Source organism: Amblyomma americanum, chromosome 8 (assembly GCF_052857255.1).
Source record: "Amblyomma americanum isolate KBUSLIRL-KWMA chromosome 8, ASM5285725v1, whole genome shotgun sequence".
In the NCBI taxonomy this organism is placed as follows: Eukaryota; Metazoa; Arthropoda; class Arachnida; order Ixodida; family Ixodidae; genus Amblyomma; species Amblyomma americanum.
The window spans coordinates 96,261,807-96,277,108 of NC_135504.1; the positions used below are offsets into that span (position 1 = coordinate 96,261,807).

The 15,302-nt window shown below is 44.6% G+C and overlaps 1 protein-coding gene across 3 annotated transcripts in view; it reads right to left on the reverse strand.

Annotated features, from left to right (window-relative positions):
* LOC144102009 (putative phospholipase B-like 2) overlaps nucleotides 1-15,302 on the reverse strand; it is a 62,721-nt gene that overhangs the window by 39,569 nt on the left and 7,850 nt on the right. For all 3 annotated transcript variants that reach the window (XM_077635257.1, XM_077635256.1, XM_077635258.1), the window contains 3 exons: nucleotides 10,892-11,098; nucleotides 8,070-8,316; nucleotides 1,129-1,232 (listed from right to left, as the gene is read on the reverse strand). In XM_077635257.1, the coding sequence (XP_077491383.1) occupies nucleotides 1,129-1,232; nucleotides 8,070-8,316; nucleotides 10,892-11,079 (539 nt within the window). In that variant the 5' untranslated portion in view covers nucleotides 11,080-11,098. The remainder of the gene's footprint in view (nucleotides 1-1,128; nucleotides 1,233-8,069; nucleotides 8,317-10,891; nucleotides 11,099-15,302) is intronic.

Here is a 15,302-nt window from a genome sequence, read left to right on the forward strand (position 1 = left end):
AACACACCATGTATGGTCAAGGAAAGCAACTTCTTTACTTATTCTCGCGTTGTCTGATTTCTACGAAATGAAATGCTAGTGTGCGTAACTAATGGTCTCCACACCTTATTTTCTTTATGTTTACAATCCTAACAGAGCTATTTCAAGCGGGAATGATTTAATTCCCAGAGTGACCTGTTTTGTTGCCTTAGCTGAACCCTGATAAATCGGGCAGTCTGTTTTATATAAACTAGCTGACATAATAGAGAGAGCTCATGCACCACTGAACACACGCATTCCACACACCTGCGATACAGAAGAGTGAAATGGGCTGATTCTTCTCACGTTTTCACTGCGGATCTTTATCATTCGGCATAGACCCCCTATTTTGTGTGGTTTCCTTCTTCTGTCTTTCCGCCGGCTGCGCTGTGCCACCCAAATGCAAGGTATGGCATGTTATTGTATGGTATGGTTTGGTATGGTATGGTATGTAATGGTATGGTATAGTGTGATGATGAATTTTCATGGCACAAGGGCATCTGCGGCCAAAGAGCGCCATGGCACAAGGTACATTCCGTTTGCTCAAGGTGGGGTCAAAGACCCATTTTCAAAGAATTTCACCCGGAATAAGCCGAGAACCAGGCCAGAGGAGGCTTGTACCCATTGTATCACCGGTGGGTACCCGGCGGCACTGGGGATCGAGCCCCGCACCTCCCGCATGCAAGGCGGATGCTCAACCACCAGGCCACCGCTGCGGTGTATGGTATGGTATGGTTTGGTATGGCACGGTACTTGCAGTTTTACGTCCCAAAGCTGAACCCCGGGACTATGAGATACGTAGTACAGCAGGGCTGCGGTTTTCATTTCACCATCTGGTGTTCATTGACGTTCACTTACATCTCACAATACACGGGTGTTTTGTGCATTTCACATCCAGCGAGATTCGGCCACCGCTTCCAGGATTCGAAACCGCGGCCTAGGACTCCTCAGCCGAACACCGTAGCCACTAAGGCAACGCGGAGGGCCATTGATAAAAAAGGTATTTATAAACCGTGATTGCAAAAAGAAGCAAACGAAAGTTCCTCTAGCTTTCTTCACACGCCATAAAATAGCTTTTAGTTCATAACTGTTGGGGAAAAAAGAACTCACAGTGTGTCAGTGGCGTTGAGATAGGACCAGGTTGGAAAATGATGGATTGTACGTCCAGTTCTCCCATCATCTATTCCTGCCAGTTGCAGAAGTACAAGGTCGACCTGCGACAGAGAAAATTGAAAAAAGGCTGTGCAAGAGATATTTCACTTCATTTGCATTGCGAACACAAATAAGCTTGCTTAGAAGTAAAAAGAAAGTAGTGTGTTCTCCATCGCACTCCCTTTTAGGGGTAGCATATGTTGTCCAGGTTCTGGCTTAGATTTCGATCACTAAATAAACAAGATGCACTTTTGGGAACAGATGTATAGTCCCACTACAAAGCGTAGTAACCTGATGCAGTTAGCAATCGGTGGAGGCTTTTAAACGCAGCAAAGGAGGTCTTGATGTCTGAAGATAGACTAAGGTGAAACGTCGGTTAAAATCATCGGAGGTGCTAGAACTTTGCATGCTTTGAGGAGCGAATTTGTTTCCGTTGCCGACCATAAGTATTCCGTATCTTTAATCGTGGAGGTCCACCCCCCGGGGCTTGGGCAGCCTCCTTAAAATGCGCTAAAGCACAATTTCATCCTTGGTTACTCCATTCGTGTCTAGAGTGTCCGTACCACTCGTCAATAAACCGCATACTATAAGAATGTTCCATGGCAAAGAAAGGTCTCACGTTTTCGCTTGAAACAAAACATTTTGAGTATATTTGTGATCGATAATTTTTCTTCCTAACTTGTGCCCTTGTTTCCGGTAAGGTTTAAATTAGAGCCTGCGAAAGGAATTTCGACAAACTCTCAGGTTCACGCATGTTAATATGAATTTTAAAGCACTTCTGATACCATTTATTATTTGTAAAATTACTGCCTACACTAAAACACACACTAAAATAAAGAGCGCTTTAGTACCGAGGCGGCCTGCACTTGCTTCTTGCCGTCGTGATGGCTGATTTTAGATTCGCGGTTACCTGTCGTTGAAAGTGACACCTCTGGATGGTAGGGCAGCTTTACTGCAAACGCGTCATAGCAGTGACATCACTGGGTCATTTCGCCTGATATGCCCCACGTGTGGAGCTCGAGCACCTCCAATTTCTCTGAAAAAGTTTGAGGTAATAGTGGTTGCGTATGAAAATAATCTCTTCCATTATTTGTGGCGAAAAAAAATTTTCATTCCTTAAGCAGCTCTTAAAATATAGAACTTAATGCGAATGTGGAAAAAAACAAATAACCTTGAAACAATTATTTAGTGCCCAACTGGAATTAGTACTTTTCCTGCATCTACACATGTTTCTTCCAACTGCAGTGTAGGCTACAGAAGAAAATTCATTTTGTGTTAATTTATGTGTTGGTTTCAATATCTAATAAATGGTGCTGTTATGATTTTTTCCACGAACAATTTCTTTTCAGGCTTCTCAAAAAGTTCAATAAAAATTGCACAACGTAGTAATACAAAGAAAAATAAATTTGGCCAGAAGCTCTCGACATCTGAGCATGCCGAAATATTAAATGCGCGAAAAACACCAAACTTTCACAAGTTACATTGCACATTGTATGCACTGACGTTCAACTTAAAAATATCGAACATCATTCGAGTGATAGTCCGATCTATTGTCTTTGAGCTCGGACACTTTTTCTAAGCACTTCATTTTAATAAAGAAAATATATATATATTTTTTTAAGTCCTGCAGTCGCTGTCAAGTGTACGACTCCTCACGTGCACTGCAGCACATAAGTTTGTACGATGATGCTGAAATTTTATCGGTCGTCATGTAATTCGCCCAAAATGATGTCTCGACCGTCAGGATAATGAAAAATTCTCTTCCTCCTGCTTTTTCTATGGTCTGCTGCAGCCCACAGATACGCAAGATGCGCTGATTCCAACATCAAGGACGCAGACCAATAATGCAAGTGGCTTTTGTAGGGTTGCACTACATGAAAAATGCTGCCATTGCTGAAAACTATTTCGGAGAATGCTTTTTTCTTGTCTTTTATGAGCCCATGTATTGCTATAGTTGTTTACTGGCGGCATGGCTCGATCTCCACTTTTTATTGAAGATTTGCCCGCTCACATTACAAGACCCGCATTGAAATCTCGATGCAACGCTTCTCCTTGCCGTTACCTTCACATTTCTTAATGACCAGGCTTGGTATAGGCTTTTAGTGGCGAAACCTCCGCGGCACAACAGCGTGTGTGGGTGTTTGATTCCCACGCCTCTGCGGTACGTGCTGTGTACACTGATCAAACAAAACACTTCTTTGGGCGACTTGGTTCATCTCTGCTAAGGTATGTACTTGCGCAAAAGCGCAAAAAAAACAGGACAAAAATGAAGAAACACATGCGACATGTACGGTGCGCAACGCCGTACATGTGTGTGGACTTGCGACGTTTAGTTAAGTCGTGTTTGTGATTTTCCGCTATGTTCCCTTTTCTTCTCCGCTCCTCTTTCGCTCTCACAGTGGTGGCCCACGCTGGCCCGCCGCAGCTCACTTTACACAGAGGATTAACAGTCAATTCTGAACCTTTGCGCTGTTACCGCGTCTACAATTCAACGTCCCGGCTAGCCCTATTTCGCGCTCAAATCTGGTGACTTGGACGTGATCTATGCTTTTCCGCCACATATTGACATTCCGCTCCTTGAGCCACGCCATGGCACTGCACAGCTGTGTACAGTGCCAACCCACAGTTGCTCTTCAGCCGTCCTACCAAAAAAATCCAGTGACTTGGACCCACCAGGCAGAGACTGCCTTCTGCCTCGGAAGATCCGTATCATCTGGAGCGTGGTCCAGCCTCATCCGAGAGACTTTTCCCCAAGACGTTTTCAACAGCTTGCAACTTCCACCGTCTGAGGAGCTGAATAACAGCACCGTCAGAAGTGCAGTCCTTCGTCACTTCGACGTACCCCTGGCATTATCTTGCCTACATTTGCTTCCGCTGAGCCTCCGGAGCCACCCCACCCGAACAAGCAACCGACCTCGACATAAGAAGATCTTCCACATCAGAACTCCGCCATATCTGTTGAGCAGCTTGCGGATGACACATCTAAGACTGCGACAGACGTCCAGCTCCCATCCTTCCATAAGCAACAGTGCATCTCGGCGTTGGTGCAAGTTTAAGCACGTTGTTTATGTCCACAAAGTTTCGCCACGAGCCAAACACTACGCCCTCTTAAAGGCGCCTCTACCTTACAACTGCATCGACCTGCGTTCATGCTTATGATCATTTCAGAGAGACGGTCCTCAGTCGCTGTAACCACCTGCTATCCAAGGCTCCAGTCAGTCCCATCAAGAACTCAGCCTCAGCAATTCAGGCAGGTACGAGAAGGAATGTAATTTCTGCAAGACTCAGGCATGCTCCAGCACGCCATTGGAGTATGCGATTTCGTCAAGGCAATCCCCTCACCTCTTACCTGCTCTACTACATAACTCCATCCCCATCCTCCATTTCCGAGCGATGGGAGACCATGATAACCGGGCCCTGCCTGGAAGACCAGTTCGTCCCGATCTCCAGGGGCCAGGCGGGTAGGGAAGCATATGGGTCCCGTGAAGTGGGAACGACTTCCATCGACGGCGTCTAAGAAGACGTCGTAATTTGCTCGGCTCAATAAAGTCGTTTCTCTCTCTCTCTCTCTCCCCGTCACCGACTGCCATGATCGGCCGATCATGCACTATAGCGCAAGAAAGCCCTCCAACCATCGGCACACTTCCAGAAACAGCCGGCCTATCTCTGCCTGCTGCCTTGTGCTCCACGCCGCACACCGGCCTTCAGCACAACACTGAGAATATCCGACGCAACTCAGCCGGCGGCGCTTTCTTCCTACGACGCCTTGTCAACTCAACAAGTCGGCCCTCGCGAAATCTGTGATCCTGCAGGAAGCGTGCACATCAGACAGCTCTTGATTTGACCTTTTGTTGCAGAAAGTCCTCACGCCTCCTTGCATGCCCAGCACACGGTCAGCCCTCACAAGTCGACATATTGCCGCGAATCTGTCCGCTTTTTATTTGTTCACGCTCAAAGCCACCGGCACGCGGTTTTTTTATTTCGTTTCTGACGCGGACTGCGACCAGACTTATCTTGGTTGACCGCAGCCACGCGAAACGGCTTTCACAATTATCAAGATAGTTGTAGCTGCTTTTTAGCTCTGTATCTGGAATGTTCCATGCCAGCTCTAAATAGGGCGTGGTTAAGAACTGCAAGCCTTCATGTTCGACGACCGCTGAACATGCTTTTTGCCCCTCCGCAACAATAAACAGTTTCGTTTGGAAGCCTTTTCGCTGCCTTCCTGCTCGCCGGACTACCATCACCACTGCGTGACAATATACCGGCCTGCCTAAAGCACGAACTCCACGCCACCGACATCAGTTAAGTCGCTCCAGACCCGCGCACTTATGTCCCTTGCGGTAGTCCATCCGCCAGTCCGCGAGAAGAGTGCTCTCAGCGACACACCCCGCAGTCAGGTACACAGCAACGCACATGGTGCGTGGTTTGAGCCGCAGCTCGCATTCGGCCACCTGCAACATCTGTGCTGCCCTCATGCTAGCTTAGCAGCAGCAGCTACAACTGTACCTCTCATGTGCAAACACCAAATATCAAGTGCGCGAATACTCTGTCATGGCCACCGGAAGCGAAGCAACCAATTTCCCATTTGTCACGGCGTACGATGAGCCCTTTCGGCTGCTGCGGGTATTTGAGAATAAAAGCACTGCCAACGAAAACAGCACTTGCGTGCCTCCGTTGTTGTTATTGTTACCCTCATACAATGGAACATGCCCATATAGGGGGATTGTCCAAGAATTGGGAGGCACAGAGAGTTTTTGAGATAAATATTTCCAGGACGAAAATAAAATGAACGCTGAGGAAGGAAGAAGTAAAAAAAGGAGCAGCGAAATGAAACGCGAAATGTTTAACGCACGCAGGAGATCGAGACTGATGTTTATAGCCGAGTGGTTAAATGACAATGGTAATTGTAAGAATAAAAATAATATTGAGAAAATAAAATTACCAAGGTAGCCGAATTGATTGCACTAAAAAATTTTGGACGGCGGTAAAAACAGACTTGTGGCTTTACCCAAGTATGGTGGCTCCAAACGACAACAAGACTGGGCTGTTCAAACAAAGGCCAAGCTATTGTAGTGGTTTCTCTAAAAACCGTCTTCTCATCAAACTGTACCGGCGACAAAACAACAAAAAATGGTCTATGATTTCGTGCTCACCACAGAAGACGCAGACGGGATGAAGCGCCAACCCAGGCTTATGCAAATAAAACTTTAAGGGTAGGATCCGGCAGCGGAGCCTTAAGAGACATACCTCAAGCTGCCGTGAATGGCATGATTGCCTGCTCCCCGAATACCTCAGGGGCTTCCGTTCTGCCTTATATTCTATCCACTTAATTCCTGTTCTCTTTCTTCTTTTCTCATGCCTAGTCTCTCCGCTTTTATTTTTGGCCGCTTTCACGGGAGTGGGATACATGTAGCAGCGAAAGCTTGCCGGCACTACAGTGTATGCATTAAAAGAGCGAGAATTGCTCCTCGCGATAACTAGGATCCAACGCGCTACACGCTTTGCTGACTACCATGAAACAAAGGACGCACCAATCGCGCACTAAAAAGTGTTAAATGGGGATGAAGGTTTCCCATTTTTATACAGAAACGACATGTATCTCGCTGTTAGAAGAGAGTTGTGAATTCCAAAATGCTCAGAACGCGAACATGATAAGAGAATCGAACAACGAGAATAAAATCAAAACCAACGCTGAGGAGCTCGAACACTGGCGGTGAAAAGCATTCTCCACAAAATGTGTTCCGCACCTCAACATATGCCCCGCCGCGGTGGCTCAGTGGTTAGGGCGCTCGACTATTGATCCGGAGTTCCCGGGTTCGAACCCGACCGCGGCGGCTGCGTTTTTATGGAGGAAAAACGCTAAGGCGCCCGTGTGCTGTGCGATGTCAGTGCACGTTAAAGATCCCCAGGTGGCCGAAATTATTCCGGAGCCCTCCACTACGGCACCTCTTCCTTCCTTTCTGCTTTCACTCCCTCCTTTATTCCTTCCCTTACGGCGCTGTTCAGGTGTCCAACGATATATGAGACAGATACTGCGCCATTTAATTCCTTTCCCCCAAAACCAATTATTATTATTATTACCTCAACATATCACCACGACAGTTCCAGTCATCGCGACAGTCATCAGCATTGAAACATTACTTACACATCTGTCGGAGCCGGCGAATGTAATCGTTAACACTTCAATGACTCCTATTTCTGTTTTGATTCCTGCATAAGCTATGGCTACGGTTCTGTCTAACAGCGTCCTACAATCTTCGCAATGGTTGCAATATGTTTCAAGCTTTCCCGGTTGATTATTTATACCGCACATATTGTGTTTTTAGTAAGAGTTTAGGTACATCTTAGTTAACGTATACTCACCGGGCTATATTTTGGTAAATAAGGAGCTGTACGCAATGCTATTCGACATTAGAAGGCAAAATGATTCCCTGGAATAACTTTAAACCCTCATTAACGTATCTTCACTAGAGCATCACGCAAGCAAAGAGGTTCGTAAAAAATGGTTCCTTTGCTGTTTCAAAATGCGGTCACAAACTGGCCATCATGGAAAGCAGGTGAACGAAGGCACAACCTGATGTCATGCCGTTCCAGTTTGGTTGTATAAGGACCATAGTGGTGGTCATAAGCTCTGACGCAGATCAGTTACTTGAAGAGTGTAGTGGACAGCATTACATTCCTACGTATGGTAACAACCCCGGTGCTACCATTGTGCGCTAGATAGATAGATATGCTTTTGGAGGTAGTTTACATGCGCAATATGGATCATTGCTCGTTGCAGTTATTGACAGTGACTGAACCATTGCCATAGGTTGGGCTGGTTTACGTATGAGCTCACGAATGAAATACCGTTATGCTGCATAAAACGCCGGCAGCGGGAGGTTTCGGGGCACACGTACCTGATGCCAGTATGGGATGGTAGATCCGTACTTGGCCGCCTGTTCGTTTAGGTAGTGCAGGTTCTCGTTCAGGAAGTGGAAGAGCTTCTTGCAGTACACGGTCTCATTCGCACAGTAATCTGTCCATTGGTTGCGGAAATGCATCCCGATGAGCTTCTCTGCGAAAACGCCCTCGAACAACCCCGCTGCATACGCTTGATGGTCGTCAGGTAAAGATTTGTTGGTGTACACCTCCACATAGATGAACCTGTTTAGAATAGCAGCATAAGTCAGAGGGCACGTTGTGATGGCGTTCAGGCTGCTGCCACAGCCATAAGTCACAGTCATCATCTGTACTCATGTGTCGAGGGCGACATTATTGTTTTAACTAAACTGCTATGCAGAGTGGTTGTGATGGATGTCTTTACACTTTCAGTTACAAAAAAATAAGGCATGTAGGATGGGGAAATTAATTTCGCTGCAGTAGGTTGGTCCCTGTGATCTGTAATCTGTCAGTGTATATCTCATTCTGTGAAGATGCATATCTATATGAATATTCTGAACACCGCCGTTGAAGTGCTCTGGTGCTGGCATTTTTGCCAAGGCTTGCTACCATGAAGACAAAAATTGTAGCTCTATTAAGAGTGTAAAAGCCAGTACTAGAATAACAACTACTAAGAACAAGAAACGTTGCTTGAGCTTCGAATATTTCTATTGTAATATCTTTAAAGCTGCCATTAGGCCGACGAGGCAGCTTCTAGTGTTTAATCGCAAAACGTTGGGTTGGCCGAAAAAGTCGGACATCTCAGGTGGAGCCAGGGAATTTAAAAGTGATCAAAACATTTCTCAAATTGTGATTACATGGCCATAGGGCCACTCAAAATCATCACGACATATAAGTATACGAACTGAATGAATTTAAGTCTAAATTAAATTTGGGTAATTACTGGGAATCGAAGCACTGACCCATCGATTGGTAGGCAGACACGTTTTGCGCAAGGCCCGCCGGGACGTTCGACCGGCTTGGAAAAAGCGGAGTTTTATTCCTATATAATGTGCTCCTTCACATAATGTCGTAATTTAAGACTGTATGTTAACAAGTATCTGTATTATTAGAAAGGCGCTACTTAAGCGGATAGTGTTTATGCAAATAGCAAAGAAAGCATATCGGTAAGAAATGAGAGTACGCGAATCACTGCAAGCTTGCATCGTGTGGCATTAGTCTGTCACGAGATCACATAACAGCAGTAGAACACATGATCGAGTAATGTGCGAATCAGATCAAATGGAGTCGCTTACGGGACCCAATAACGCTATCGCGTCGCACCCTAAAGGTGGAGCTTAGGTGTTTCCAGTATTTTCTCGGTATTCCCATGAATGCAACTGTCATTGAATGTCAATGAGAGAGGCCTTTTTCTTGCAATAGGCGTAGACCGGCTGCTTCTGATAATGAATAGCAATGGCAATGGGTCCTGCAGTTTAACGAATTCGACCCTCCTTCTCGAACAAAGCCGCAGTGCATAGAATTAAATAAAGAGCAGTAGCATCAAAAGCGACCTGCTTGAAGCCCCCATCTGTAAATTTTCCTATCTTCTCTAGAGAATCGCGATGTCGCTATTGGTGGTGTGAAATATTGAAGGCGCTTTGCATCAGAGTGCGGTGCATACTGATTATCTACCATTCTGCACATCTATTGCCGTGAACCTGGGTTTTGTTCAGCGTATCAAATTTACCCGCTGCAGTGGCTCAGTGGTCAAGGCGCTCATCTACTGAGTCGGAGTTCCCGGGTTCAAATCCGACCACGGCGACCGCGTTTCGATGGAGGCAAAATGCAAAAGGCGCCCACATGCTGTGCGACGTCAATGGGAGTTAAAGATCCCCATGTGGTCGAAATTTGGCCGGACACCTCCCCTACGGCACCTCTTCCTTTCTTCTTTCACTCCTTCCTTTATTCCTTCCCTTACGACGCGGTTCGGTGTCCACTGAGATATGTTAGACAGTTACTGCATCACTTTCTTTCCTCAAAAACCAATTTCGAAAAACAATTTTCTGAGGGGAAGAACGAACAAGTTTCGAAAACCCTTTAAGCCTAAAAATAAAATTTTATGCGAATTAATATAGGTTCACAACGTTTTACTACGAAAGATAAGAACGCTATTCAGCCAAGCAAGCACAGTTTTCAATAAACTATTTAAAAATTATGAATTTAGGTTACCCTAGACAGTACCGGCAAGTACCATTATCTCCTTAAAGCTTACACTTCATGCAATTTTTTTGACCTTTTCGAACTGGAAAGTGTATAGAAAAAAAATTACGACGGCGCTAAATTATCATTATGCGACTAAAATGCATTAGCATTGTCTTCTTGCTTTAAGAGCTACGGTTTCAGGTTCAGCACATCAGTCAGCGCAAGCTGGCTGGCATTGGCTGAACAGCCTTCCGCCTTCTACGGAAGCCACCTCTGGATTTCGGTGGCAGCCACCCAGCAGCTCCTTTTTCCTCGTCCCTACAAATGCAGCGGGATCATTTCCCCTCTCCACTTCCCCACCTAGCTGTCAACCGTGTCAGGTGGCAAGGTCATTTCTGGTGAGCAATTCTTACCCATTTTCCTTCTTAGGTTCTTCACGTAGCAACCCCCTCCTGACCTCTCTCTCCTCTCCCCTACAGGTGCAGAGAGCGGCTCCCCTCTCTCTCCACTTTGCCACCTGCTATGGTTGGCAGATGGCATGTAGCCGGCAGTTCATGCACACAACACTACGCCCGACGCCGGACACTATTCTTCGTAACGGGCCTTCTAAAGCTAACGCTTGTAAAAGTACATGCAGAGGATGAATTCTCTGTACCCGGTTTCGTTCATGAGGTTGTAAATGCTGCCCCAAGCGGCGTGTGTATGGTTCTTCATGCGAGGTCCCAGCCCCACTTCAAAGCTTGTTGGCTCTTGGTTGAGTTTTACCCAGCCTTCCAGGCTCCAGGCCATTGGGACGAAGGCGACGAGAAACGTTAACGCTCCAATAACCATGTTGCTGTGCATAATCCTCGTCCCGATCCTCCTGAAAGACAGAGATGTGTGCTATTAGCACAAATTCTTCAAATATATTTGAGGCTACTTCGGCTAACATATCCAGCATTCTCGGGTAAGTAATTTGAATCTTTGGAATTTGTAAGGCACTATTACGGAAATATGAAAGGCAATGTTTCGTTCAAAATATTTCTTTTAAAGTTTGTGCTTAACTCGCATGCAGCAGGTAAGACTCTCATAGAAAAACCCACGAGGCACGCTTTTCACGATAACAGAAATGTTAATAGCCCCAAAAGGCAAGCCTGTTGACAAGAGGTCGGCGGATATATTGATTGTTATGGTGAAATCTCATAATATATGAAAAAGTTACGTCCGTAAAGTTTTCCCATTCAAAAGTGTTTTTGCCATGAACGACAAACTCGCTTCCTTCCCTTAGCGAAAAAAGACTGTGCTAAAAATGCATTTCCAGCACATTTAATAATTTCGTATTTATTTCGCATTTTTTTGTCCCTATGCTTAAATTGCCATACGAATGCTTTCTAAGTATGCTTCGGTTATTATTTTGAACATTCTTACAAATGCATCAAAAATGAATTTTCTGTCCGCTTAGTATATTTATTATATTTTTAAAATAGTCTGAAAATATTAAATGCATCAAATATACTAAAATACACTTTATGTACAATAAAAATATACTAACAAATACACAATTAATTCATAAAAATATGCTGAAATATGCATTCCATACATTATAAGTAAACTAAAAATACACAATAAATACATTACACTACAGCGAAAATGTGCTAAAAATATACAACTAATATGTTAAAAATATATGCACTTCGCCTCGGCTCATAAAGGTGTGCTAGTCAGATTCACCAGATAATATTGATCAATGTTGTCGCAACAGAACTAATGACTGAACTGGTTATAAGCATCAGGAGACGCACAATACCAGAGAAACCGCGTCGTTATCAAGCAGTCTGTGCCAATGCAAGATCACAGGGCGGAACCTTGACGGGAAAGGTGTCGCCACGCAGGGAATGCCGACGGAAAATGACGTAAGCAAACAGGTACTGTTCCGACAATCCTAATACTTTGGTTGGCTTGTATATATTTCCCGAGAGGAGACACATTATCTGGCCTGGTGAGGCGCTTCTTTGCGCAAAGACTGTGGGCCTCCAAATTGTCGCACAAACGTCGGAGTGATCGCGTTCGAATCTGCGGTCTCTCTAGAACCGAACTGTTAGTCATAACTTGCGCTAAGCATTGGTCAGGTGTCGAACTGTCAACCAACAAATACATGGGCATCTAAGGGAGCCGATCAGCCTTGCCAGTCGGTGTCCTTTTCGATGGCATGTTCGGGTCCGGAGGCGCGCATGGCGCCTTTCCCTGTATAATGCTATCACGCTTTCCACACGTATTTTAAATATGTGGTGACTGCCTTTCTGCTAGAAGTTAACATAAACAATCAGACGAAAAGGGAGAGTGTGTGCTGCACATATGCTGAGGCGGACTACCCATTTTTTAGACTTGAAGTATACCACGCACGGTTTAATTTTGTATATACGCAAGTACACTTTAAACGCGATTTCGAGCGCTAACTGTTCAACGGCAGCTTGAAGTGTGCTGCAAATACGTTTACGCGGACAGCTCATTCTTTAGAATTGAAGTGTACTTTGGACGAATTAATGTCGTATTTGCGAAAGTACACTTTCATTACTGAACCCACCAAGAAAGTACTGAACGCACCTAGTTTTTGCGCTCTGAATAAATGTTTTTCCTCCTCCTCCTCCTCGAAATATGATTTAAGTGACGTATACTTCGAATGCATTAATTTCATATTTACGAAAGTACACTTTTAAAATACTGACAAATTCTAAGACCGCATTCGTATTTTCTCACGTGTTTGAAACGTGCTCGAAATATGCTTCAATTGACGTATAATTCGAATGCATTAATTTAATATTTACCAAAAACACTTTTAAAATACTAACAAGATTCTAAGACTGCATTCATATTTTATCACGTGTTTGAAACGTGCTCGAAATATGCTTTATTTGACGTATACTTCGAATGCATTAATTTCATATTTACGAAAGTACACATTAAAAATACTGTCAAGATTCTTAGACCGCATTCATATTTTCTCACGTGTTTGAAACGTGCTCGAAATATGATTTAAGTGACGTATACTTCGAATGCATTAATTTCATATTTACGAAAGTACACATTAAAAATACTGACAAAACTCTAAGACTGTATTCATATTTTCTCACGCGTTTGGAACATGCTCGAAATATGCTTCAATTGACGTATAATTCAAATGCATTAATTTCATATTTACGAAAGTACACATTAAAAATACTGACAAAACTCTAAGACTGTATTCATATTTTCTCACGCGTTTGGAACATGCTCGAAATATTATTTAAGTGACGTATACTTCGAATGCATTAATTTCATATTTACGAACGTACACTTTTAAAATACTGACAATATTCTAAGACCGCATTCATATTTTCTCACGTGTTTGAAACGTGCTCGAAATATGCTTCAAGTGACGTATACTTCGAATGCATTAATTTCATATTTACCAAAGTATACTTTTAATAAACTGAAAAGATGCTAAAACCGCATGCATAATTTTTCACGTATTTAAACGGGATGGAAGCTTGCTTTAGGTGACGTATTTTTGGCAAACTTTAAGAATATATTTCGAATACCAAGCATAAAATTTCAGGAACGTATTTCCGGAACATTTTTATTGCATACATGAATACAAAATATGTTTAAAATGCATTATAATTATCCCGAAGTATATTCCAAACGTATTAGTTTTTGGTAGTTGTTGGATTGTGTTTCTTTGAATGAAGTAGAATTACTCCCCCCTTACCCCAAACTGCTTCCTGGCTTCTCGCCCCAAGAAGCTGATTTGCACGTGGAGGGAGAGTGCATCGCACTTTTAAACTGCTGACAAGATTCTAAGACCGCATTCATATTTGCTCACGTGTTTGAAACGTGCTCGAAATATGATTTAACTGACGTATACGTATAGATGGTATTTTTTTCAATTATTAAGAGGCGATTAGCTATTTAAGGAACTGTAAAAGAAACTGAGTTTAAGCAAAGCAGACCAGCGGTAGGTATTTCATCTTTCGTCAATCCAATACAAGAATTTTGTCAGGTAGCTTCATTAGCACCAAAGACATCAGCGATTAAAAATGGCATTTCTCCTATCCTCATTCACCTAGTACACACCGGCGCGCATGAAAAAAAATGGCGCGCAATGTAGCGCGATTGGTTCAAATGCGAATTAGGTGCGCTGGCACTTCGACTGCAGTTCCAGGCTCGGTTTTCAAAGTCGAGCAGGTTTCAGACCAAAATCGGCGAAATCGGTGAATGGGAGCCTTTGTGCTAGCGAACTAACACTGGAGGGTGCACTTAAGCTGGAGGGTACACATAGCGTTAATGGTTAATGCTCTTATATATGCACAATTGTTCATTCCCTTCTTAACATTCATAAACCACCTGGAGTTTGTGAGGTGCACTCCAAATGATGGGGGATATTTGAGTGCGGGCAGCCGACAGCGGAGCGCTGCGTGAGCGAGCCCAGCGTTGCACGTGTGCACGCGCGAATGGCGCGTGCGAGGCGACGATGACGAAGAGCGTGGCGAGCACGAGGAGCGAAGAGCTGACGTGTCAGAAAACTCGAGGTGTACAGGGAGACAGCGCCGCGGAAGTCGTGTCTTTCAAAAGTGGAAGTGGCAGCCGTCGGACGTTGGGTCGGTGCTGCCGGGGACCTCCCTTGGATCACCGACGCAAGACTCCTGCGTTGCTTTCAATTGTGGAACTGGCAGCCGATGGACAGAGGGACCGTGCTGTCGAGAGGATACCGTGGGTAGCCTGCATAAGCCTACGGCGTTTCGGGACGCCGTCGACGGGCCCCGGCTACGCTTTTCCTGCTGCTTTTGCCAAGTTCTTGGGGCGGCTTACGGGAGTCCACCGACGTCGTCCTGTGGCCCTCTCCACTCATAATACCACTTAGATCTTCAATAACACTTCTGTTGGGCCTAGTTGGTGCATGATGATAATAGAGACGATCGATGTGCGCAACAAATTAGACGAACCATGTACACGGCAGAAATGCTAGGACTGGCACAAGAACTGGTGCGCCAGTCCTTGTGTTTCTCCCGTGTACGTGGTTCGTCTAATGTGTTGCGCACATCCATCAT